This window comes from Falco naumanni, chromosome 2 (genome assembly GCF_017639655.2).
Source record: "Falco naumanni isolate bFalNau1 chromosome 2, bFalNau1.pat, whole genome shotgun sequence".
In the NCBI taxonomy this organism is placed as follows: Eukaryota; Metazoa; Chordata; class Aves; order Falconiformes; family Falconidae; genus Falco; species Falco naumanni.
The window spans coordinates 35,115,204-35,141,711 of record NC_054055.1 but is presented as its reverse complement, the minus strand read 5'-3'; the positions used below and the strand labels follow the sequence as shown (position 1 = coordinate 35,141,711).

Genomic DNA, 26,508 nt, shown 5'->3' with positions numbered 1-26,508 from the left:
GTGGTTATTTTAACTTTTTCCATTTTGTTGCAGAAAACGGAGAGAAAGAGCCCCCAACAACACTGCTTTGGGTTCGTTATTTCCTGGCACAGCACTTTGACAAACTTGGCCAGTGTTCTTTGGCCTTGGATTACATTAATGCTGCAATTGCAAGCACTCCAACATTAATAGAACTATTCTATTTAAAAGCAAAAATTTACAAGGTAAAAAGTTAGTTTGGACGTGTGGCATACTTAGTTTATAAAAAAACCCAACTTGTCAAACTGGCATAAATTTATGGATAGTATTTCAGTTAGCAATGGTTATGGGCATGGTTTTCATGCGGATTTCTTTTGGGGTGCTATTCTGTCAGGAAGAAAATGAAAACCCTTTTGTTTAGGTTTTGCAAAGCAAGTCACAACTTACAGCAAATTGTCATTCTGAAAAAATCTGTGGGCAGGGGAGAAGGAACAATAATACTGCCTTTTGTTACTTCTGAGGGAGAAATACCAGTAACTATAGATTTTTCAGATTTTATACTGAAAGCTATTTAATTTCTTCCTAACAGCACGTAGGTAACCTCAAGGAAGCTGCCAAATGGATGGATGAAGCACAGTCTTTGGATACTGCAGATAGATTTATCAATTCTAAGTGTGCTAAGTACATGCTGCGAGCAAATATGGTGAAGGATGCAGAGGAGATGTGCTCTAAATTCACGAGGGTAAGTATAACTGCTTTAACGAAGAGAGGTTTTGTTTGCCTCTGGCATTTTTTTTCACTCGTAACTTCTAGCAAAACAAGAATTATCTTTTATTAATGTCCGTTTTTAAGATAGTGCTCTTACACTTAATGGTAAATAACTATATAGAATCACAGAACAGTTTGGATTGGAAGTGACCTTTTAAAGATGATCTAGTCCAACGCCCTGCCTTGGGTAGGGATGTCTTTTCAATAAATTAGGTTGCTCTCAGCCCCATTCAACCTGATTTTGAACACTTGCAATAATGGGGCATCCACACATTCTCTGTGCAACCTGTGCCAGCATCTGACCATCGTCACAGTGAAGAATTTCTTCCTTATATCCAATCTAAACCTACTTGTCTAAAACTCTTACACCTTGTTCTGTCCCTACAGGCCCTGGTGAAAAGTCTCTCTCCATCTTTCTTGCAAGCCCCTTTTATAGATTGAAAGGTTTCATTAAGGTTTCCTGGACCCCTCTCTTATCCAGGCTGAATAACCCCAACTCTCTCAGCCTGTCTTCACAGGAGAGGTGCTCCAGTGCTCTGCTTTTTCATGGCCCTCCTCTGGACCTTCTGTAATGAGTCCATGTCACTTTTGTGCTGGAGGCTCCAGAGCTGGATGCAGTACTCCAGCTGTATAGACCCAGTAAATACTGGAAAAATTGGTTGTTCAAAGGTAGCTGTCCAGAAGTATTTTTTTATTGCCATGTTTCTAAATATCTCTGGAAATGCATCCGATGAACACCTTGTTTGCAAAACTTGCTGCTTCCCAGTAATACCATCTGAGCTAACTGCGCAGGAATGTTCACTGTATTCGTTGTGATTTAGCATTAGCAAAAACTAATTTGGACTTGAATATTTCATTCCTTTAAGCTAGTACTACAGACAAAAAAATTGTTAAAGCAAATCCTATCCTTAAAAGATGGGATAAGCACTTAAAACTGTATATTTTTGACATTAAACAAAATTTAGATTCATAAAGACCAGATTTCCATATTGATTTATGTAATTAAATATGAAGACAGCTACTTGGTGGGATTTCATGGAGCACGTAAATAAATTGAGCTCCTTAATATTTTCTAATTTTAGGTGTGAAAAGAACTGAAAGTGAATCTGACCTTCCTAGATATTTCTAGGAATGATTGAAAATTTGATAACTAAAGCTTGTCGTGTATGCTTGCCAGAAGTGTTAGAGCAAGAAATACAGAACTCTACCATAGATATCTGTGGTAAGATAGGATAAATCTGGTCCTAAATAACTAAATGTTGTGAGTTGAACTGGGTTTTCTTTCTAGTTATAAAGACTGTTCTGAAAAGATGGTGGCTAGCATTCATGATATGTGGAATGTGTTTATTCTTAATCTGGAGCACTGAACTTGCAAAACTATGAAGTTATAACTACATTTATTTAGACTAACAAATTCTAAGAAACTTATCCATACTACATGATAAAGCAGTAAATTGGTGAATTTTTAGACTAGTAGATGCCACTTAACTGACGGGAAAAACAATGGAAATTATTTGCTGAATGTCAAGGTTTGTAAAAATAGCGTTGTTTTCTGCCCCCAATTTATGAAAGTAAGATTGTTTATATGAGCATGAGTTAATCTTAAAAATCTGTTGAGACACTAATCTTGTTCAGATAATTCTTTTTTTTAAACAATTTAAATCTATTCTTTTCTATCTTGGGGAGCATAGGGTATCACAAGTATTACTCCTAGTTGCTGGGTGGTTATATTCGTTTTCTATTGTGTTCCAAGTAGTTGAGGCATTGATTGTTTCCTACTAACGGCCTGAAACTAGCCATAGTTGAAAGAAGCAGCTGGTAAACTATAATGTCAAAAAGCGATAGTAATATTTGTTTCAGGAAGGAACTTCTGCTATGGAAAACCTAAATGAGATGCAGTGTATGTGGTTCCAGACCGAATGTGCTGCAGCTTATCAAAGGCTAGGGAAGTATGGTGATGCCTTGAAAAAATGCCATGAAGTAGAAAGGGTAAGTAGGTGCAAACGCTGTCAGTTTGTTTCCCCGCATTTCTCATATGGTAATGAAGACACTTGCTGATGTAATCAGCATGATTTTCTTTGGGTATAAAGTTTATAGTACAATGACTTTTAAAAACAGGTTAATATTTGATGTATTGTAATAAGTAAGATGTTCTGCCTGGCTATTACGTGAAAACTGGTTATTTGAAGTGGAGAGGATTCAATGTACAATGCCATGTCTCCGAACTATACACTATTTGTACATTAACTTTTTATGGTCTTTTGCCAATTGTTTGTTTGTTTTTTTTTTAATCGGAACGATTACATTTCAGTTGGCTTTTTAGGAGTGCCTAAGCCTTTGAACAATCACATTGTAGTTTTTGTTTACAAAATTCCATTTTTCTGGGTCTTTTTCATCCCCCTACTGACAGGTTCTCTTGGACAGTCAGTATTATAGGGATATTTCTATGCCTGTTAAAATTGCCTGTAGATACATCACTTGTAATTTTATTAATCTCCACCTAATCAAAAAAATTAAGCAAGGGAAGTGCATAAGAGTTGTATGTTTTTTCTTTTGAAGCATTTTTTTGAGATAACGGATGACCAATTTGACTTCCACACATACTGCATGAGAAAGATGACTCTTCGTGCCTATGTAGACCTTTTGAGATTAGAAGATGTGCTCAGGAAACATGCCTTCTACTTCAAGGCTGCTCGATCAGCAATTGAAATCTACTTGAAGCTCCATGATAATCCTCTTACCAATGAAAGCAAAGAACAAGAAGTGAATTCAGGTATCTAGACCATAATGGAGGCTCACATGTGTATGACACATGTAAAAAGCTTATTAAGCTAAGCTACGTGCTATAGAATAAAAGAGTTGTAACATACACAAGTTTTTCCTCTTTTCTGTCATGATTTGATTGCAGAAAATAGATCATAGATAACATCCTACAGCTTTCTTCCTCTCTGTTCTCCTCTCATCATATTGTTAAACTAGTGCACAAATGAACCTAGCTATAGTTGGAGTACTTGGGGAGGAGTGGCATTTCAGAATATTAAGAGGAAAAATCAAATTCAGTTCAGCCATGTATTCATTTAAACAAAAGATAAATGTAATTAACAGATTAATTATGAAACAATGGATAGATTTTGGGGGAAATCAGTCTGAATTGTTAAGAATTTAATCTTGATCTAGTGTATTTAACTTATTGCCTAGTAATACTAGTTAACACTGCATTACATTTTATCATTTTTCATGTAACTTCAGGACCAAAGAATACATGGATAAGTGTATTAGCAAAATTGATACATTTAGGAAATTATTTTAAACTAGTGTTAAATGGGAAGTGGATTTTCTTAGGAAACCAGTGGGGTGTGGTTCGGAAAACTGAGGCTACAATGACAAACGAATTCTGAGGTTTTTTTCTGTAAGATAAATAGTTGTTTCTCCTTTAGTGGAATCGGAGCATTGCAGAGGCTCTTGACTAACGGGGCAGGGGCTAAATTAATGACTAGCTCTTTGCAAAGGGAAGAATTTTTGACAATGGGAGTAAAAGTTAAATTAAACTGAAAATGCTACTTAATGTTGTCAATACAATCTTACCTTTCATTCAGAGGTGATGTTGTGGTTTAACCCCAGCTGGTAATTAAGTACCATGCAGCTGCTCCCTCGCCTCCCCCCTCACCCGGGGGGTGGGGAGGAGCATTGGAAAGGAATGTAAAACTCGAGGGTTGAGATAAGAAGAATTTAGTAATTGAAATAAAAATGAAAGAACAATAATAATAACAGTAACAGTTACAACAGAAAGGAGGGAGAAGGGGAAAGGAATGAAATCCAAAGGGAGGGGAAAAAAGAAAACTAGTGACACACAATACAGCTGCTCACTGCCCACTGACCGATGCCCAGCCAGTCCCTGAGCACTGAGTGGCAGCCCTGGCCAACCTCCCCACCGCCCCAGTTTATATACCAAGCATGAAGTCCCATGGTATGGAATACCTCCGGCTACTTTGGGTCAGCTGACCTGGCTGTGTCCCTTCCCAGTTTCTTGTGCCCCTCCAGCCCTCCTGCCTGAGAAACTAAAACCCCCCTGACCACATTGTTCCCACACCAAATTCAAGCCACAGCACTGCACTAGCCACCAAGAAGAAAATTAACTCCATCTCAGCTGAAACCAGGACAGGTAAATAATACGGTTTTCCCTATCTGCCTGTGTATAATGAAGTACATATAAACAGAGGCCCATTTCACAGCACAGTTCAACTTGCATCTTTTTTTGTCTTGAATTTTAATTTGTTTCTGTATATAATGTAAGATCTGTGTGTGACAGAGGGTCTTGGTAGCAATATGTCATAGAAACTGAGGTGGTGAAGAGAAGAACGTAAGAATTGATGTTCGTTTATTTGCCTGCTGGTCATAGGGATTCAGTAGAGTCATCCACAGGGGAAGGCAGCACCGTACGAATGTGGTAAAAAGAATGCTTGCTTCTACTTGCTTCCCTGTCTCAGAATGGTGGGTGGCCCCAGCACAGAGGTCGTGGTGCCATAGCCACAAAAAAGATGTGTTAGTCCCTCAGTAGCCCACACTTCTTTTCCTTGCCATGTTATCAGCACAAATCCTGGTTTCAGTGAAACACCACAGTAAACAGTGGAAATTACAGTATTACTCTGGCTAAACTTGTCAGGTCAGTGGGACACCAGGGAAGGAAAAAAAAGGCGTGAATGGAAAGGCTGAAGGCTCCTTACTTCTGTGCAATCCTGTAGGAAACCGTGTTTTTTGTGTTCTGCTTTTCACGCAACTGTTTAACCTTTGTGCTTTTTTTGAATGCCAGTCCAGTCTAAAAATACAAACACAGCAAGCAGCCTTAAGATTCATATAATGATCCTGCTAATACATTCCAGAATATTTTACCTCTCCTCACCCCAAACAGTATCAGTTTTTGCTTGCATCCATATAGATATTCCATGGCTCTTGCAGAAGGTCAGTGCAGTGATCATGGCTGTATGTTACTCAGACACTTAATGAAATATAACAAGCTTGTTATAAGATGGAGTGTAAATCCATCTGGATGTTACTAGTTAGCATTAGAAGGAAGCTGAGCTACAGTCAATACAGGAGCTTAGTATTGCCCTTGAAAACCATTGTCCATTTTTTAAGGTAAAACATGTCATAGATGCAGCAACTTTATGTAGTTAACTTTTAAGATAGCTGAGGTTTCTCTGACAACTATGTAAGAGAAAATAGGCAAGATCAAGTGTTGTGCTATGCTGTAAATAGTAATCCAGTAGTAATGTTGGACTATTTAGTAATGATAGTTTGTCAAGGCTGATACTTACGGAAATAGCTGTAAAATATGCCATTTTGATGTGGGGCAGGAAGGTAGTGGCATGTCTGAGTGTTGTTTGAGAGAGACGAGTTTTTTAATTAAATACTCTGTTAATATGAATTATCTGTTTGTTACCTTTAATGTGTAGAAAATCTCTCAGCCAAAGAACTGAAGAAAATGCTTAGTAAGCAAAGAAGAGCACAGAAGAAAGCAAAACTTGAAGAGGAAAGAAAACATGCAGAAAGAGAGCGACAGCAAAAAAATCAAAAGAAAAAACGAGATGAAGAGGAGGAGGAAACAAGTGGACCCAGGGAAGAGCTAGTTCCTGAAAAACTGGAAAGGGTGAGCATGGTCTTTCCTGTTAAATTCATGTGATTATCATAAAAAGCCTATAATATGGCATTACTATCAGGTTCTTAAAGAATGCAGGGGTTTTTATAAGGTTGTTTTAGCATGAAGATATCTTTTTGTAGTTCAACTCTATTTACACTAAAGAAAAGCAGTATTTTTACTCTGATAAACTTCTATATTATTGGTATTGTTACTTTCTTTAAATTTTGTCCTTTCAAACAGTAGGCCATCCTTCATTAAAATAGATATTGAACAAAAAGAAGGTTCTTGCCTGAAGAAATCTGGTTTTCCTACAGTGAGTAGAGGAAAAACTAACAGAAATTTAATGGCTGTTCAAAAAATTTGAAGACTTGAGTTCTTTGTGCTTAGAGAAATGTAGGCTATCTCCTTTATCACAGTAACTTCAGAAATTTAAGCTTGATGTCTAAGGTGGTCATATTTAACTGTTTCCTAAATGCTAAATTACATCACCATGTACATTACATAAGCAGTGCCAGAGTTAGAATGAAGTTGTCTTTGTCAGCGTGAAATCATGAGTAAACATTTTAAAATCTGGTGTTTAAATACAAATGTTGTGGCTCAGTTTAGTTCAGAAAGCTATCTACAGTCCACCTTTGGCCTCTGATTATTCAAATGCTCTGAGTAGCAGAAACTACCCTTGGTGGGGGTTTTAACATTTATTTTAAGCTTTAAGTTTAACTGTGTTTTTATTAAAACAGGTAGAAAATCCATTAGAAGAAGCCATTAAGTTCCTTATACCACTTAAGAATCTTATTGGAGATGACATAGAAACACATTTATTAGCATTTGAAATATACTTTAGAAAAGGTAAAGTACTGCTTAATTTTATTTTTGCTCTACAAAATGTTAACTCTTCACTGCAGCCTGATATCTGAGTGTAGCTGAAAATGGTCTGGAATAGATATTTACTTTACTGAAGCTGGGGTTTGCATCATATCCAGGAATAATAGGGGAAATAGCATTTATGTTTAGCCACCCTTAAAACAACCTAAGAGCAATATAGATTATAGTATATACTAATAAATGCTGTAAAAAGATATTTGCAATGTGATCTTCAATTATGTAGGGGGAAACAAAGCCAAATGGGTAGTAATATCATCTAAGCAGTGCTGCCATTGTCTGAGCAGCAGGCATTTCTATCTTATTAAGCAATCTGGATGGGGAAAAATAAATCTCTCTTCTAATTCTGTGTAGGCATTGATGTTTCTAATGTTTGTATTAGATTCACTAAAGAAAACAGTAGTTGATATAAAGAGGAAAAGTTCTGTATTCTTAATCTTGGCATGTTTTTGTTTTTTCTCCTTCCCCCAGGAAAGTTTCTTTTAATGTTACAGTCTGTCAAAAGAGCTTTTGCTATCAACAGTAATAACCCATGGCTACATGAGTGCTTGATTAAATTCTCTAAAGCTGGTATGTATGTATGTATAGATATAGGAAGTTATATTGTACAAGGACATAACTACATATTTTTGTAATGCATAAATACTTCTGAAATGCAAACTGACATAAAAAAATAAAAATAAATGGTTTATTTTCTATGGTAATACGCAAGAAAACACAGATTGTGCTATGCAGGGTACTGTACATGTACTATATTATACTCCTTCCTCTGTTAATCCACCAGGTGGACCCAATAGCTCATTTTGGCTAGATTTCACAGAGGAGTAGGTATTCCAAAGATTCTCGAAATTCTCAAGTTTTAAGAAAATACGTGGCAGATATGGGAGAAAGATTCTGACTGAAGCAAAGTATGTGTTGTGAACTTGCAGCAGAAAGTTTACATTACATAGTGCCCTTTATGAATGTCTCATCTATAAATGCATCGGTAATGCTTGTGTTTACCTGTTTTGAACTGAGATTTGTTGTTTCTTTCTGTGCCCAAATTTTAAAAATGGGAATTGTAGCAGTGATGTTTATGTGGTTTCACACTGTCTTCTACAGGTCTTTAAATGGCTTTTTTTGCTTCTCTCCTTCTTACCTTCCTCCTTCTAGTATCTGACCATAGTAACCTCCCAGAAATTGTGAGCAAGGTCCTAACTCAAGAAATGCAGAAAATCTTTGTTAATAAAAACTTGGAAAGTTTTAATGAAGAATTTCTCAAACACAATGCTACCTCCATTCAGCACCAGCTGTCAGGTTTGTGTAACTTCCTTAGTGCTCTTGAAAAGGAGATTGAGTGATTTAAATCCAGAATCTTTATCTGGAGTCCATAAATCAGATGTAAATGAGGCAGAAATTCATGTTTACATTGTGGGGTTTTTTTCTGACTGCTTTTACCAAGTTAAAAAAGCTCATTTACTTGTTTTATTAGATGCATAAGGAACTTGCTGCTTTTCTGCAAAAAGTGTGATCAAACCACCACAGTTATTTAAGTATGGAAGCATTTTTATTCCTCCTGTTGGAGCTTCTAGTTCTGAAATACTTAGAAACCAAAACATCCTATATATTAGAAGCAGTGCTTTTTCCTGTTTTCCTGTCAGCTGCAATGTCTCTGTTCCTATTCATAGCTTTGTCACATCAATAAAAAATACCATGACCATGACAGCTTGTTATGCTACTTTTGCTTTTCTGCTTCATGGTCAACTGTGAATATGTTGAAATGTGACACTTACACTATTTGTGTAGAAGTAGCTGCTGGAATTAAGTCAAGGAAAGTTGGAATTTAAATTTATCATGTCTACTGAGTAAAGAAAATTTTGGGATAAAAATTGATGTCACCAGAGAAGCTAGTAGAGGAGAAACCAAAACACTACTTCAGCAGTTAAGAAGCAAAAATAGGTGTAGATTTATCAGGCAAAGTACTTAGAACAGTACTAATCTCACCTAGTTGGTAAAAGTTGCCTGTGGTCTGTCCAGAATTACTGGAGAAAGTTAGCTTCAGAGGATTGTTCATCTCTCTTAAAGGAAGGTTAGGTAACTTACCCCAAACTTAAGAGGCCATTAAAACATCCCTGTTTCAGGACAGCATCTTGAGAAAAATACTTGGCACAGCTTTCCTGTGAGCAGGCTCAAGAAGTCAAGTACAGATATCTCAGCAGGCAGTTGCTCCTTTCACTCTTGTCATTGTTGGGCATCTAACTGGATGTTTTCCAGGTTCTACTTTCTAGTCCTCCATTATTATGGAAAATAGTGTATATATAGTCACTTTGACATAGTAATTTTACAGGCTAAGACTCATACTTCCAAATTTGGCTTCACACTGCCTACATCTTTAGTGCCTTTGAGAAGAACCCAAGCTAGATCATTGACAGTGGCAGCACCCATGTTAGCGAGATGTCAGGGACCCTTTTGAAGCAGGCAGGTCCGCATTCAGTGGCGGTGAGAGGCTTAAAAATGTAAAAGCTCCTTAGGGTCAATCAACAGACCTTAGGGTCCATTGATGACTGTCATCCAACAGCGTATCAATTTGCAGGCAGTGGGAACAAATGTAGAGATCAGGATTTTAAAGTGAAATCAGGAGTGAACTAACAATAGACATGTCCTTGGTAGCTTTAGGTCTTCACCTATGTGTTGTCGTCTTTTTATGCGGAAACTCGTTTGAAGCAATTGACTTATCTACTGTACAGTTTGTAACTTCTGAAACTCATCTTGAATTCAGGTTTGAAAAGGTAAAGATCTGAAAGACCTAAACCAGAAATCTGAGAGTACAAATGAGTTTTTTCTTAACTTAAAATGATTGCTAGTAAGCAAGCAGAATTTTAATACCTTTTCAGTTTCTGTACTGTTGTCTCCCTGACTTTAAACAAATGTAACTAGCTTAAGTTTAATTTTTTTGACATTTAAGACTCAAACCCAAATATATTCAGTCTAGCAGTTTATTCTCTGAAACTTTCTGGATTAAGAAAAAAGCAGTAGAGAACTAGGAAACTTTCTTTAATTAGGAAAACAAATTTAATAATTGGGGAAATATGTTGAGCAGGAAGAGACAATACACTCAGAATGTGGGTGTTTAACTTTGTCAGTAAAATGATTTCTTAATCTTCTTGTGCTTTGTAGTAGATTATGTGGTGAGGTGTCATGTGTCTGGACTTTGTGTTTAGGAAAAGGAAAGTATACAAAATGCCTACATATTCTTTAAGGTGAGATTTTAAATTAAGGCAGCTGTGATATGAGGAGCAACACAGTATTTTGCAGAGATGCCCAGACTGGTTTTGATAAACTGCTTGTGGCCCAGTAAGTTGCATAGTTACATTAATGCAATGTTTTGCTTGTCACCAATGCAGTCTAGTCCAGGCAAAGCACCGAACTTGCATTACACTTTCCTTGTACCTAAGCTATTTCATTCAGCTCCAGGTTAGTAGCCCAGCCTGACCTTACTTTCTGCCATACAGAGGTATACTGGTCTGAATTACTTCTAGACTGTGTTCCACAGTTGTTTAGTACCTGTACTGTTCACTTACATCCAATACTTTTCAAAGGAATTCAGAGTATCTCTGAGGAAATGTCTTTTACTCACTTCTACATTTGTAGGATGGATTTCGCTTAGCCTGCCGATTTGAAGGACTTCGTCATCAACATACTTTTAATGTGTATTTCTTAGCTGACAGGTCTTCAGTAGAGTGAGGCGTTTCACTTTTGCAGAAGCAGATCGGTGTTACTCAGTCCTTATGCTTCTAATATGTTTCAAAATAGCTTTAGTTTTGTTAGTTCTAAGTTCTAAATAAGGGAGTAAAATAGGGTTTATTAAACCTTGTAAGAAATCCTAATTCACATTGATGTGTAAGTTTTTGGATTCTGTGTGTCTGTGTATGTGGTATTATTGCATTTAGGAGCTCTGTTATCTAAATGTTGTGTTCTTTCTTGTGATAAGGTGCAAAGATGATGTATTTCCTGGACAAATCAAGACAAGAAAAAGCAATTGCTGTTGCTACTAGATTGGATAAAAACATGAGAGACAAAAATGTGAAGGTAAAAGATAGAGTATTTAAAGCTAAAAAATGTGGGCTTTTAAAGGATGTATACTTAATTGCAGGGTAATGTGTGTGCTTCATAGATCATGATAAATTAATGTTATTTGGAAGAACAAGGTTTCAGATTTTTCCCTGAAGTAACTAAGATATCTGAATACCAACAGAGAACCTGTGTTTGCTCAGATTAGTATTGTTTAACAGTACATCTTTTTAGTAATAAAATAATTGTAAATCACATATATTAACTGTTACTTTTGTTTCTCTAGACATTAACAAAGGTTTTTGAGGCACTGCTTGATGGCAGTTTTGGAAGCTGCCACGCTCAATGTGAAGAATATCAAGCAGCATGTCATAAACTGTTTCCTTTTACGTCTGCCTTTATGCCTGCCACAAACGAGGATGATAGCAGCATTGCATCTGTGAATCATACAGCCATTAACCATGATTTGCTGTCTAATGAAATTTGAAGTAGTGTGTGCAAGCCCGTGTGTGTGTGTATACCTACATGCACACATGTATACAAAACTCTGACTCGTTACATGCTGGCTGGATACAGATCAGGGTTACTTTTCCAGGTTGTATTTTAATATCTTTAACAGGTATAAAACAAAATATTTGGATAGTTAAATGAAATGGAGTATGCTATTAGTTGTTTGTTTTTTTTCCTCCCAACAAAAACTGCCAATATTTATGTAAACATTATCCTAATCAGCATTTTTCATGTTTATACTTGTACAGTTTTAAGTCTTTTAATAATCCATCAGCCCTCCCTCACAAAAAATATGGATGTTAAAGACTGCTTTCACATAAGTGTCATTACATATACAGCTAAATGTGATCATATCTTGTTAATAAATTATCATTTGAGCGTTTTTAGCAGATTAAGACTGAAGTGCTGCTTGAATTGCCCTCTTCGTCTTTTACTGTCCTTTAGGCTTTTTTGGTTTTTTTTAAATTTTATTTTATCTTTCTGTTCCTTCAGTTTGGTTTCTTTTGAAGCACAGTGACATTGAAAGCATTGGGGGTTTGCATGTTTTTGTCAGGTGTGTGTCTTATATGGAACCAGTGTTGATGGATATGAAGATTAGGTCTGTGTGTTAAAAAAAATAATAAAAAACCCACAAACAAAAAAAACACCCTAAGGCTTTTTGAAAACTATTCTATCTACCTTGTGTTCCATAGCTATTGTTTCCTTAAGTTTATGGTCAGTTTAACTTTTCTGAATATCCAGAAGCAATTCCCTAAGAAAACATAATGAATTTGATACTGTTGTTTGTCCTGTGTCCATCTTCCCCTTCCTTCTCTTCCTTCTGGTTCCTCCCCATCTGTTCACTTACTGACACTTAAGTTGAAAAAGCTGCTCCAACTTCGGGCAAATGCAGAAGGTACAGTAATGGGGAATACAGTTCTTCTCTACAGCATAAAAATTCACCGGTAAGTTTAATGTATTACCTCCGTTAAAAGTCTTAGTTGTCCACTTACGGCCGATACTCCAGTACTTCTCATGCCTAAATACTGTTGCTTGAGGTGCTGCAAAGCAAATAGTGAGGAGTGTGTTTTACAATTAAAAACTGTTTAAGGGAGCACAAAGAGGCTGACTACAAACCATAATGAACCTTTTTCTTACTTTGTATTCTGGTGCATTAACTATTTAATACACAACACATCAAAATGGAAGTCTGAATCTAATATAACTATTTAAAGCATAGTATTGCTGGACAAAATGGCTACATATGACAGCTTTACATTCTGTAAGAACTGCTATCAAAACATAACTATACTGTGGCTTGTACAGAAAATCTGTTTCCTGGAAACTGTAATGGAATCATTCAATCCTGGTTTGTTTTTATTTCACTGCAATGTAAATAATTTCAGTAATATTAACTAGCCCCTCAAAGGCAAATATACATTCAAGAAGAGGGGATTTTATTAAGACAAATAAACTGTTCTAATGAAAATTCTCCTTTGTGTGTCATCTGTTTAGATTCAAAATTGTTGAATGGAAAACTCACTGTAAAATACTGCCAACATATGTTATGCTGTAATAAATTATTTTGTACACACTTGCCTTTCGTTTGGAGTTTTTGCATATTTATGGACATTAAACTTCAGCCCATCACATCCATTAGGTTTTTTCCATTCAGTTGCAACATCCACTGGTTTAACGTGAACTCTGTAAGTAGTTAAGGAAAAAACCCACCCCAAAACACCATTTAGTGCATTGAGTCACGTCTCTCTCTATAGTAACATGCTACCCTGAGAAATATGACAAGATGTTTTTGTCTTACGTATTGACTGCGTGCCATTTGCTGTGGAACAACTTGCTCAAAGATGTCTGAAGCAGGGAGGGAGTTGACATAATGGGATTGTTGTGCCTCAGCAATACCCTACATCCACTTCAACCTGCACATGAGGTGAAGACGTGAAGTGGTTACAGTGGTCTTCTGTCTTTTATAGTGACGGTAGTTTGCTAGGGATTTAATTCAGGCCTTCAAAAGAAGGCTGCAGTACTATAGTTAAGTGCTAATCCAGTCCTCTGTATCTTTTTAGCTTGACGCTTTAGATTGGAATCGAGCAAAAATACCTGGGGTGTCAGCAGCAGTTTATTCCTTAAGAAAGCAGATGAATAGTTTTGATTTCTAGACTAATAAATTAGGAATTCTTTTGCAAACGCTAAAAACACAAAAATTGAGTCTTCAGTCACCCAGTGTGTGGTGTGGTTTTCTCTTAGAACTGCTGGAGGCTTTCTCTTACTGCTGCTGAGTTTTTTCTTCAGGGCTGTCATCGCAGGTGTGAACTGCTTGCGATAGTATGTTCTTGGCAATCCTGTAGACTAGACCATTGCAAAGAGCAGGTAGGGTAGTATGGGAAGGATAACAGAAGTAATAGAGAAGAACAGGTGTCAAGGAAAGGTGTTTTTCTTTAAACTGTTCTGAAAAGACTCAGTGTCTTTTCAATAACTTGAATTAGAAAAGGCATCAAATTAACGGATTTGTTAAATTGTCCCAAAGGAAATGTGCTGTAATACATAAATGTTAAGTGTCATAGAATCAATGTTTAAACATATTTCAATGTTTAAATTTTATCAGCTGACCTAGCTCTACTCTTCCTTTCATACTGTCTTTTTCATTCTTGTTTCCTTCATCACTGTTTTGCTTTTTTTTCCCCTCTGCAACTTGTCGTCTCAAAAATAGAGTCCACTTTGGCAATCAGTTATAGTCATTCTTGCTCCACTCTCCCTTATCCTTTTTCTTTCTCTAGTAAATGTGACGTCCCAGGAGGTGACTTCTCTTTTTCTTACCAGTCCATTGACATCAGGCTTAACTGCTTGGCTGCTTCAAGAATTTGTGGATCGAGTCAACTGGTGGGGGTAACTGTGAAGTTGAAGAACCTCATATCTTTGCCCCAACACAATCACACCCTACACCTCATCTTAGGTCTGAAATCTGAGACTGGCTACCCTCTCTCAAATGAGGCTAGCGGAAAATATGCTAGGCTGAGACTAGGATACTTCCTGTTTTCAGCATCACCTGTTCCATTGACCCACAGGGAGGTAGGAGTGACCCGTTTATGCTGCAGATCTCCTTCCTTCTGGAACTCTGGCCTGGCCTCAATGCATAAAGAGCAAGGCAGCAAGGAAGTTGCTTTAAGATTCTCTGTGGCCACCCACATGCAGACCCGTGTCAATGAAGCTATTGATACATAGCGTATTTCAGCTGGAGACAAATCTTTGTGGTAAGGACTGTTAAGCTTTGTCTGATGGTAGCAGTGGTTCTGCTTAGAAAAATTGAGTAGTGTAGGAAGTGAAGCCGTGATACCCTACAACTAGAGCTGTAGCTAAATCTTTGAAACTCATTCCTGATTCAAACCTGAAAAAATCTAGAACTGCTAAAGATCAAAAAAAATTTCCAGGTCTTGTAACATGCTTGAGTATTTTTATCCTGGGGGGTGGGGTGGGTAGCAAAAAGAAGCCTTTGACTAATAAAGGAAATCATATTGGTTTTATCTGGCAGATTAACATTTCTGTATATATGCAAGATTTAATAAATTAATAACAAACACATTCAACAATATATCACTACAATTTTTTATCAGTTGTTTTTATCAATACTGTATTCAAATGCTTCCCAGTTTTGTGATGCATTGTCACAATCTCCTTCCAATTTAATCTTTGCAGGTGGGCATGGTGTGATGTGTGCCCCAACCACCTGCAGTTACCTTAACATGGGATTTGTTGTCCAGGCAGAAGGAAAACGTGCGAATGCAGCAACAGCCTAGCAAAATGCTGCCTGCAGGATGCAGGACCTTGCTTATCGCTGCATACCCGGCAGTATTAGATAGTTGAGGGCATGGTTTAGTGAAGAGCTAATTAAGCTCGCTGAACTGACTGAAAGGTTTCAATGTATTTCTGACTTGTCTAATATCTGGTGGTTAATGAAATTAATTCATCAGATGATCACCAGAAGCAGTGGCAGAAGGAGCAATCTGAGACGGGCCAGCTCATCTTCAATGGCAACGCAAGCCTGTAGCTGGGTGGCATACGTGCGTCCTCTTGGGCTTCAGTGCCAGCAGACTGAACCACGAGCCATTGTGGCTCTCAGTTTGGCCATGCTGACTAGCTGGGTATCAAAAATGCTGCATCTCCTTTGGTGCGGGAAGCTGCCTATATGGCTGGGCATTTCTGTCCAGATCTGTTGGGGCTGTGCCCTTCCTTGAAGCCTGTGACACTCTTTCAGGAGCTGGAAGTGATGGCAGTAGCAGCAGTGCTTTGTAAGTGTGTAACTAACTCCCCTAGAGAGAGAGACAGCAAAGGTATGGGCACAATTCTGACTTGAACTTGGGTTAGGTGCATTTGCTGCTGTCCACAACAGATGTTCTGCGGCCTTTGCACTCATGTAGCACCTATATGCTTACGTTAAGTATTCTGCTGTGTTGTGTGTATATATAGATTAGCTAGGCTTCATTTGCTTATCACCAGTCTTAGCAAAACCTTAAAAATGCCTTACATAGTCAAGATGTGAAATTGTTGATGCATTGATTGCAATTGCTGTAAATTACTGTAAGTTTACCTGTCTTGTTTTGTGGATCTTTGAAAGCTTTTTGTTTTGATCTGTTTTATTGTGGATTTCTTTTATAAATCCCTTTTGCTTATCTCTGCACAAACCAAATAATTGTGTTAACAAGGTAAACACCACGAGAACTCCCTGACCCAGCACCCAGCCTCACGCAGGTCCCTGCAGTAGTGCTGGCCATCTCGCCGAGTACCCACCTTTCCCTCTCTCCTTCCCACCAGCGGGCAGGCAGGCAGGCAGGCAAACTCTGAGGCTGACAGACATCATAGGGAATAAGCCTGTTCCAAAAGCCCAGGCAGGACCTAATGGAACATCCTGTACCTGAGGTTCACACAGATAACAAAAGTTTAGTCCAGAGTTAACAGTTCCGGTGGAAGCGGCGGTTTCTTGCATCTCTTCAGCTCGACCATCTCCAGACTTCCCAAATAATGAATGCCTGAGCTAGGAAGAGGCCAGGCTTTAACCGTAACACAAACTCTAAGCGTAAGCATGTTTTCATATGGGAATGCACTTGGCATTTACTGTTTCCACAGCAACATTTTGTGTACTTTCGGCATTTGTTTTTTCACATCTGAACCACAGGCATTAATGAAAAGTGGCCAGGTAATGGATTTTCCACTAGAGGGAAGCCTTGCATCCAGAATATTTTCATGGGAACAGAAGGCTCCAGTCTTGCTTATTTTCAGGTGTTTCCTGGTTTTGTAGTAAGAGCACTGGAAAATGCCTCTCTTTTCTTTCTTTTGGGCAGTGGAGAGAGGCCATTGGTTTTTTGTGTTGTGCTTAAGTGGTGGAATTAGACTTGTATTTGTATAACCAGCTGTCTGTAGACATTGATTTGGGGTTCTGAAGTTGAGAGCACAGTTGTTTGGTCTTATTTCATACCAGCTGAGAACAGAGACACTGTGAAAGCATATTTGAGCCCACAGATGATGAGATTGGCCTTTGGGGAGATACTGTGTTAGTATGCAGAAAGCGTCAGTTAACCCAGTTCCTGCCTTAATCTCAGGCTGTTGAAGAGGGGCAGCATGAATTGGCCTTGAAGATTAGCCTTTGCTTCAGTTAAATTTATCACAGACTAAGTATGCTGTCCGTTGACCACTCAGACTTCGCTGCTTAAACATATTTCAAGTCTAGACAAAGTATTTGAGGACATGCTGTTAACAATTAAGAAGAGGTTCAGGTTTATGAGAGGTTCCTAGCGGTATTTTAGGTATGCAGTAAGGCGGGAGAAGGAAAGACGTGGTATTTCCAGGACTGATTTCGTATGATAAATGGTTGAACTTAAAGCAAACAAGGAAGGGAGGAGCAGAGCAGGAGCTGTCTTCCTGTTCCCCACGCATGGTGCCTTGCGCAGAGCACTTCTAGTTCAGGACAAGGATTGATACCACGAATAATAAACTGTCATGAAACCCATCTATAAATGTAAGCAAATTATATGTGCTTGAGGCTTGGGTCTGTAAACAGCAGTGCAAAAGATATCAAAGGTGTCAGGCACCAGACGAGCCTGTTAACTGTCACTGGAGATGTATAATCAAATTTCAGCTAATCCGCTCACTTGATTATAGTTGAAGTGAGCTCAGAGAGTACCTGAAGTTGGAGGAACTTTTATTTCTATTAATAACATTCCCTGCATGTCTAAATATCTTTCTAGGGAAATTCAAACCAGTGGACAGAATGCCATGGATAAATTTATCACTTTGGGATCCATAGGACAGACCGTGATTCATTTGCTTTGGGGTTAGAGTTCTATTCCAGGTGGTGGGGACATGTACTGATGGTTAGCTCGGGCACTGCAAAACATCCGGATGTGAACCGGTATAGAAATCTCAGCAGGTACATTCCCGCTATTGCATGTTCAAGGCTACAGCACGCAGCTGTGTGAATTGTGAACACTGAAGCATCCACGACGTGCTTCTCCAGGACACAGAGGCAACAGAAACCACACAGTATTTGCAGTGACTTCAATAGGTGTAAATCTTGGGGATCCTACAGCTTCACTAGAGACTTTCTTTTTTAGTAAGCAGGGAATTCTTAAAAATCAAAAAGTTGGACAACTCTACTGTCAGGCAACCCCTATATCCACTTCAAAGCTATGGGCACCTCAGGATGCCAAACATTTAAAAATAGTTACTCAGTAATACTGAGCTCTGCAAGGCTGATACCCTTTTTGCTTCTGATGTGCCACCTGTAACACGTTGTGCTGAAAGATGTTTATCCACAGGATTCCTTGAGCTTATCTGACAATTTGTTGCTAAAAACTTCTTTGTCTTCTCCCCACTGTAGTTCTCTTAGAAATACAACTAGTAAATTAGTGCTGGGCAGCATGGCGTGGACAATTTGAAAGCCTATTATTTATGAAATAAAAGCTGGAAATAGAAAGTGAGCATATGGAAGAAGTTGTCACGGATCCTCCCTCTGGCTGGGAGAATTAGAGCATGGTTTACTTAACTTTCATTTGGGAAGAAAACGGGATGCTGCTATGGCTTGTCACAAAAATTATTTGAGGCTGAGAAAAATGGAAGAAACCCAGGGCTTTTAATAATTATTCTTAAATTGAAATGCAGTTGTCTCGGTCAGAGGAAAGAGCTGGATGCAGTATGTAGTTACTGACTGGTAACACTGATTCTTTTCTTCCCATCTACACAACCCCCTGTGAGTGCACTCATAACGAGAGAGGCTCCAATGGACCAAAGCACGGTTATTTCCCAACCATAAATATGCAAATCCCCATCCCTTAAAGGAGGGTGATTTAGTGGCTCACCAAAGCTCGAGGATTACTGCTTTTGTTCCACGTTTGTATGGTGACTGACTCAATGGGGTCCTGGTCCATGATTGGCACTACTGCAACACAAATAAAGGAAGAGCTCCACTTCTGTTCTAACATATGCAACTGCATGCCTTCAGCAAACAAGTAGTCTTGGCTTCTCCTTTTGCCTCCTACTGCCTTAAAATCAACAGAGCATGGGAAGGAGAGTAAGACTTGATTTTTTCAGCCTGCTTTGGCAGTTTGCTTTGGTAGGGTGGATGGGAATGACATCCTGCACCCCCTGCCGTTCCTGACTTCCCTTACTCTTGTGGCTGTACTGGTCGTGAGTTACCTTGAGATTGGTGCAATACAGGAGAGAGATGCTTCTGGACCATGGAAAAAACAAAGCATTGCTTTAGTCATACAAGGGCAAGTAAAACAGACAAAATTGAAACATTTTTAAAAAGAAAGAAAAAAACACCACAAAACCCAGAGGATATTCAGTGTTCCCAGGAAAATCTAACAAGAATTCTTCTTGGGCAAGGAACAATTTTCTTTCTTTGGATGCGGTTAGTATCTTTCTAGCAGGTATTTTGGCCACAAGTATATTTTATTATCATTGTAATTATTAATTACAACAATTTAGAATCTGTATTTTTTGGCCGGGTTTAAGGCTCTGGAAATGCACAGTCCCCAAACAATGTTGGATATGAAGTACAAGATGACTGAGCCAAACAGGCTACGTGTATGTGACTGTCTGAAATATCATAACAGAAACAGTACAAAATGCTTAGGTTTTAGTCAGAGCAAATAGCATTGATGTAAATTACATCTGCCTGAAAATTTCACTGCCTTTTATTTTACTTACGGAGAAGATGAATTAGGAGAGATGTTTCATTATTTTAATACATTAGAGCTCCCTTACGTGTTTCACTTTACAAGACTTAAAATCTGTTTGCGATGTGGTTTGTGTGTCAGGTATTTTTCATTAAATACAAGCCTCTTAAGCCTTAAATTCCCATTTGTTTCTTGTAATTGCCCACTGTTGAGTCAACGTTCCTTCTCCTCTTGACAAACTTACCATTTTTTTGAAGTAGCACAGTATCCAGCCATCTTAATTCCTCAATTTATCAACAATTCAGAGCAAAAGCAGGTGGAAAACAACAACTGTTTCACATTTGCATTTGAAATGGTACAAGTTTCCTGATGGAGTGGTAGTCATGAAAGGTTCTGAAGTAAAACTGTCAGAAAAGTAAAGAACTCGGCTTCTCCAGTTCATGATCCAGCACATTGATTTACACCAATCCAGCTGTAGTGGCAGTAGCATCAGGTAGAGGTTAAAACAGTGGTTTGCCCTGAGCTAGAGCCCACAGCCTAACACACAAAACAAAAGTTGTCAAATTGAATTAGTGTGTATACTTTTTCCTTTTTTTTCACACTACCCTTTTACATTGGTATTTACTGCTGCTGGACTCTTTTGGATGACTTCCACTGGGGGACAACTTCATGGAAGAAGAACAAACTGTTCCCTTCACCCAGTCTTGCACAGTCTTGTGCGCAATCTGCCCGTGCAGAGGATACATGTACAGCCTTGCTTTCCTGGTGGTCGAGTCAAAAGGAGGCAATTTCTTCACTTCCAGTTGCCACACAGCACTCCAGCCACCAGGCTCTCTCCCCCTCCTGGCTTACTGCCACGGTTTCTTTGCTTACATTTCCCTTGCTGTCATCTTCGCTTTTTGACCACTTCTTTCTGCTTGTTCTCTGGTTTCTCCTTTGCACTGCAGGGGAAAAAAACTACCAGACGTTTATCTCCTTGCACTAAGACCCAGAAACACTAGTACAGCTCTCAAGCAGTGTTTTGGTTAGTTTCTGCTACGTCTGAAGTGATCTCTAAAAAGGAGCTTCTTGCATGTCTCCACTGCCACCATAGCATTATCTATTGCCTATGTACTTTATGGTCAGTGCATGCTTTGTGCGGTTGGATTTTGAGGATTTTCTGATGTACATGAACTTCTGCTGTGACTTTTATTGAACTCAAGATTGAAGGTTCCCGAAAACCTGTCTGTAATATTACAGCCCAGTACCTCTTGTGTTGGTTTTATAATGCACTCCATTCAGTTTGCTTTGCTCCTGGACATTCTGTTTTCGGGATATCCCCAATGCTTTGTACTAGCAAAACGCATAGGCATCATTGGAAAAACCTGGTGTTCAATGAAGAAAAGAAGAAAAGGACTTGTCATGCAGCTTGATATTAGAAGTGTTTTTGCAAATGTGACCAGGAATTAGGTTGCCAGTAGTTGTCTCAGCTAAAATTTAGCTTAAGTTACACCAATGTAAAGCAGAAATGGAAGTAGTACCAAGGACATGCAGAGAGTACTTTTCTGAGCATGGAAGAATCAAAGAAGCAAAGACCATCTTCATGTTTTCAGTCATGTCTCCTGTAGAGTTGGGGTACAGTAGGGCTGGTCTCCCAGTTAAGTTTCCTCTGAAAGAGGTTAGCTCATGCACAAGAAAAATGCTTAGAAACTGAAACCACCAGAAGGCAGCTGGAGACAACAGCAGATCTGCATCAAAATTACTACTGTCCCAAGTCAGATTAATAATATGAACATACCTTTAATTAAGTGACACTTTCCTTTCATCTTCTGTCAAAAAGGCACCAAACAGAATATGAGTTATTTTGAAACTTGCTTATCTCTTACTTACTCACTACCATCCTGCTCCTTATGTGAACTCCTCTCCCTTTCCCATGCAATGCTCAGCCAAAGCCTGTCATCCCAGAACTCTCAGATTCTTGAGCGGTTTTGCATATCTCTTTGCTGTGGACAGAAGCGCACACTAAACTGCCCCTGCCAGCAATGTCAATACAGGTTACAATTACACCTATCAGTTCTGACTTTTAATCCAGCTGGAACAGCAGTGATTACATTTAAACTGCCATAAACATGTTTCAGAGTAAACTTATTTAAATATATCCATTCAAAACTCCAAGAGCTTCTCCCTCTTGGTTCTGAAAGACAGAGGAAGAAAAAACTGCACAGGCTATATGGTGTTTGCATTTAGGAGGTGAATTTGACAACCATAAAATTTGAAAGTGTAATGGGTCAGAGAAGGTGAGTTTAAGTTTTGGCAGAAGTCAGCAGGAAGATTTTTAATTTTTTTTTTGCTTGCAAGGCTGCAGTCACGGGTAGCAGTGAGCTGGTCCGTGAGTCTGCATGCACTGTGTGTCGATCAGAGGAAGAGGGGAAAAACAGAAGGTATTGCATCAGTTTGTAGTAAGTCTAGGTTCAGGTTTAAGGTGTACAGAAAAGTTGGGAGAAGAGGAAGGGAAGTCCTGTGAAAGATCTCTGGCAAAAGATTAACTTTTAGCAGTTTTTTAAGATTAATTTTACTGCTGTAAGTCATTCACTTTTCCCACTGGCACCGTGGATTGAGCCACAGGTCACAGGCTTGTATTTAGCCCGGCTGGCAGCAATTGCAGGTTGTTTCGCCTCTGATGGTAGTTAGGTAGTGTAAAATGCATAGCTCATCTCAGCCAAGTTTTAATTAGGCAGCTGTCCTTATTACACAACAAGTTTAGCAATTCACTCACACAGGCAATTCCATTTGCAGTGTTAAAGGATAAAACAGACTGTTTAAGCACTGCCTCCACCCTTCAAAAGAGCATCCTGAGGGCAGGGCTGCAATGCACTGAACAGGGAGACAAGTTATGCTGATGATGTTTGGTCTATTCCTGCTCTGTGGCTCAAGGAGTTGGGTTTCCCTGTGTGTCAGTCTGGCTGGCACCTGTGCTTTTTCATCCTCTGGCAGTTCTCATTTTTCTCCTTCACAGCTATCTAAATTTTGGGTTGCCTTGCTTTCCTTCAGCTGGAAGTTTGGCAATGATGGCTGCCTGTTTGTCATTCACAGGTTTTAAATGAAGTACCTACTTTACCCACTTGGTACTCTTACTTTTGTAGAGAATTACTATTTTGATAAACTGAAAAATATTAAAAGACTCATGGGAATTATATGTTCAAATCTCCACGCTGCTTCCATGGGCAGGGATCTGTCACTCTGGTTGTTGTCTAGCGCCAGTACTAGTGGGAAGATGGGCTTAGATTTCAGAACATGTCTGCTCTTAACTGTGGGAACATGGTGTTCTCTCAGCAGGATTGATATTGTGCGGAACTTTGGATCTTTGAAGCAGTGAAAAGAAAGGATTGATTAGACCAGAACTTTTCAGCCATTTCTGACTTGCAAATTGCCCCTTCTGCAGCTCCAGTTTCTGCACATGGGGCTGCATATCTATTATGAATTTTAATCTACTTCTAATAAATTTGTCTTTTTTTGCTCGTCTTACATGAATGCCTCAGAAGTTGTTCATGATTCTGTAGGCATCTCTGGGTCATGGTTTGAAAACCACTAGATTAGTCAACCTGCAGCACCAATGTCTGTGTAAACCAGTTCTAGCATTCTCTTCGCTGTATCAGCACAAGGTTTTTTATCCCAAATTACTCCATGTTTCACTTAGAAAACTAGTATCTTGTGAGCCTTGCAACTTGGCTACATCAGAGTATACCTGCTACTGTTTTGAAAGTCTTACCCTGAAGCATATTTACAGGCAGAATTTGTTGATTTAAATAACTATGTGGCTCACAAGTTTGTGAGGTTAAAAATGCAGTAGGAAACCACTGTAAACATTGCATCACCAGCTGAGAGGGACCCGGAGACACTGTGTCGAATGGTCAAGAAGAAATTAACTTTAAATACACCTTAGATGGCTGCCTAGAAGATGGGATGGATTCAGTAGCTGAAGTTTACATTACAAGCTGCATTAGATGTTTCTACCTATAAACATGAGCAGCCAGGCGCATCGGTCTGCGGTGTTTCAGGGCACTGCGCTTAAAAGTGGCCTCTTGTTTTTGCCAGGTGTGGGCTGCTCCCGTTGTCATCAGTGGTGAAAATGCATCTGGTTCAGCAGGAGCATGTCGGGGCCCTTCAGTAATATTTATGGAGGTGCACGGCTATGTGGTCGATAACATAGAACTGATAGGTGTAAAAGTCAGTCTTCATTTCCTCATGTATAAGCTAATTGTTTATGCAGAAGATTGAAATTCACCAGCTGAATGTCAGTTGCACTCAGTGGAATCTCAGGCTGCTTAGGAGAAAGCATGAGTATTTACTGGAAGAAATGTTAAAAGACTCGCCTATGGAGCAGTAAACACGACCAAGGAGTTTTAAGCCCAGTTTTTCTTAAGGAAAGAAGATTCTCAAACACATGGCTGTAAAGAAGGGAGGTTTACAGAATAATTTCTTCAGCATGCCTATAAATTATTCTGAAAACTGTAAATTTGAGTGTAAAATGATAATTTGAAGAGAAGGCCAGGGATAAACTCTTGTATCACTACAGGGAAGCAGTTGTTCTCTTTCCCTACCCACATCCCCATCCGCTCTCTACTTTTATCAGCTCTTGGAGCTCACCTACCTGAGCTGAGCCCATTCAACTCAGCCCACCAGAAAATTACACTGGATTAGTTTTCTGCTGTTCTAATGTGTTGAATTGGCTCAGCAGAAGACGAGACAAACCCACTACAAAAGACACGCAGAAGGTCTAGGCCAGGAGTACAAGAAGGAAGAAGTAGCGCAGGTCATTCCCCTTTTTGTGGCAGCGAGGCCCCTGAACGACTCAAGCCTTATTGTACAGCTTCACCCCCCTACGTGTGCTCTTTGTGACGTGGCATAAGACCCTGTCCCAGCTGTGAGATTCCTTGACCATCATTAGGAGCAATAATAGGAAGGGCCCGGGAGGACTTTTAGCCTTTGGTTATTTTGCCCGTATTCCTCACACAATGGATAGATTCATAATCTAAAGCCTAATCTAAAACATCTTTTTGCTGCAAAGTCATGTCTTGCTATACAACCCAAGCACAGGACCAAATGACCAGCGCTTGGTGGGGATGTGTGTGGACAGTAGGGCTCATCATATGTGTAGGTGCCTGGGCAAAAGAGAATTGATGCCAGCTGCAGGCCAGGTCCTTATCTTTTTGGGCTGTGGGTTCTACCTAGTCATGTACTCAACAGTTCTCCTTTCTGCCTTGTGTCTACTGTCTTTCATCCTTCTTGTGCTGTTGATGTGCCCTCATATCTCCTTGTTCCCTACTTTTTAACCTTGATTTCCATCTGTGTCACTACAGTCCTCAGAAACAATTGTTTGTAGCCACTTTTATTAGCAGAAAGAAAAACAGAGGAAGACAACAAGAAAGGAGGAAGCTGCAGAATAAATAACGATTGAACTTCACCGTAAGAACTTCTTTTCATCCACTGTGAAAATAAATAAACGCCTCTGTATCAGCCGGTAAGGAGAGGTGAGCACATCTGTTAGATACAGATGGCTTATTGTCTAGAATATTGTTTTTCTCATTTCGTGTCTTGCAGGAGCAATGACAACATGTCTGAAAGTGTCAAGAAGTTTTGGAGGGACATTTTTCTTCCATCTCCCCGTCCTCGACTCTTCTATTTTAATTCTAGGTATTCTCATCAACACACAAATATAATCATAACTCCTGACACATGTGCATGGAATAGCACCTGATGTCTGTTTTCAGTATTACTGGCTGTAACTAAACATGACAAGAGCCTCCCCCAGTAAGTATTTAGCAGAACTGGTATTTTAGTGGCTCAGCTTATATTCACAACGAGCAAGAGGCAGCACAAGAGCAGTATTTGGTAGGTATGGCGTCTGTAAACATCAGGTTAACCTGACTTCAGGACAAGTGCTTAATACCTTTCTTCTATGAATAAGGAAGGCTCTCCACTGGAGAACGCCCTGGCCGATGCAGCCAGGGCCGCGGCTCTGGGTGTGGGAGCAGTTCCCCGTGTCACCCCTGCCACCTGGTCGCCCTCTGTGACGAGCCGGCCCAGCTGCCCCGGTGGCTGCGTGCACATGGCCGCTCGCTAAGGGATGGAGCTGAGCCGTGGCCACCGGCACACACCAGCACGCCGTGGGCAGCGGGTGGCCGTGGCCGTGGCTCCCGGCGGTGGCTGAAGTGAAGCCACAGGCTCACTGAAAGGGACTGCCGCCTCGTCGTCCCGCTCTGCACCTAGCGACTAGCACCCACGGGGCAGGGGGGGATGATCCAGCCGTGTGTTCTTGCGAGATTCCCTCCGTGAGCCGGCTCTGCTGCTCCTCTCCTCCGCCAGCGCCCGGCACACGCCCGGGGCAGGCCCCGTCCCGACCCGCAGACAGCCGGGACGGGGAGGCCGAGGCCAGCCAGAGGACGGCCCGACTGCGCCGTCGGGAGGGACGGTCAGAGGGCAGCCCCCACCCGTGGTACCGGTGAGCTGCTGCGGGGACCCGACTCGCCCCGAGCCCCGGCCCCGCGCCCGCCCCGGGCC

The 26,508-nt window shown here is 39.8% G+C and overlaps 1 protein-coding gene across 6 annotated transcripts in view; it reads left to right on the top strand.

Moving 5' to 3' along the window:
• The window catches only part of NAA16 (N-alpha-acetyltransferase 16, NatA auxiliary subunit), a 76,803-nt gene extending 63,427 nt beyond the window's left edge, over positions 1-13,376 (top strand). For 3 of the 6 annotated variants that reach the window (XM_040583983.1, XM_040583982.1, XM_040583985.1), the window contains 10 exons: positions 34-203; positions 548-700; positions 2,587-2,715; positions 3,286-3,499; positions 6,180-6,373; positions 7,102-7,210; positions 7,715-7,813; positions 8,396-8,539; positions 11,214-11,311; positions 11,580-13,376. In XM_040583983.1, coding sequence (XP_040439917.1) covers positions 34-203; positions 548-700; positions 2,587-2,715; positions 3,286-3,499; positions 6,180-6,373; positions 7,102-7,210; positions 7,715-7,813; positions 8,396-8,539; positions 11,214-11,311; positions 11,580-11,780 — 1,511 coding nt within the window. In that variant the 3' untranslated portion in view covers positions 11,781-13,376. Of the gene's footprint in view, positions 1-33; positions 204-547; positions 701-2,586; positions 2,716-3,285; positions 3,500-6,179; positions 6,374-7,101; positions 7,211-7,714; positions 7,814-8,395; positions 10,012-11,213; positions 11,312-11,579 lie in introns of those variants that run through there. The other 3 variants (XR_005826394.1, XM_040583984.1, XR_005826395.1) reach the window with 3 other exon arrangements.
• The last annotated feature ends 13,132 nt before the right edge of the window (positions 13,377-26,508 follow it).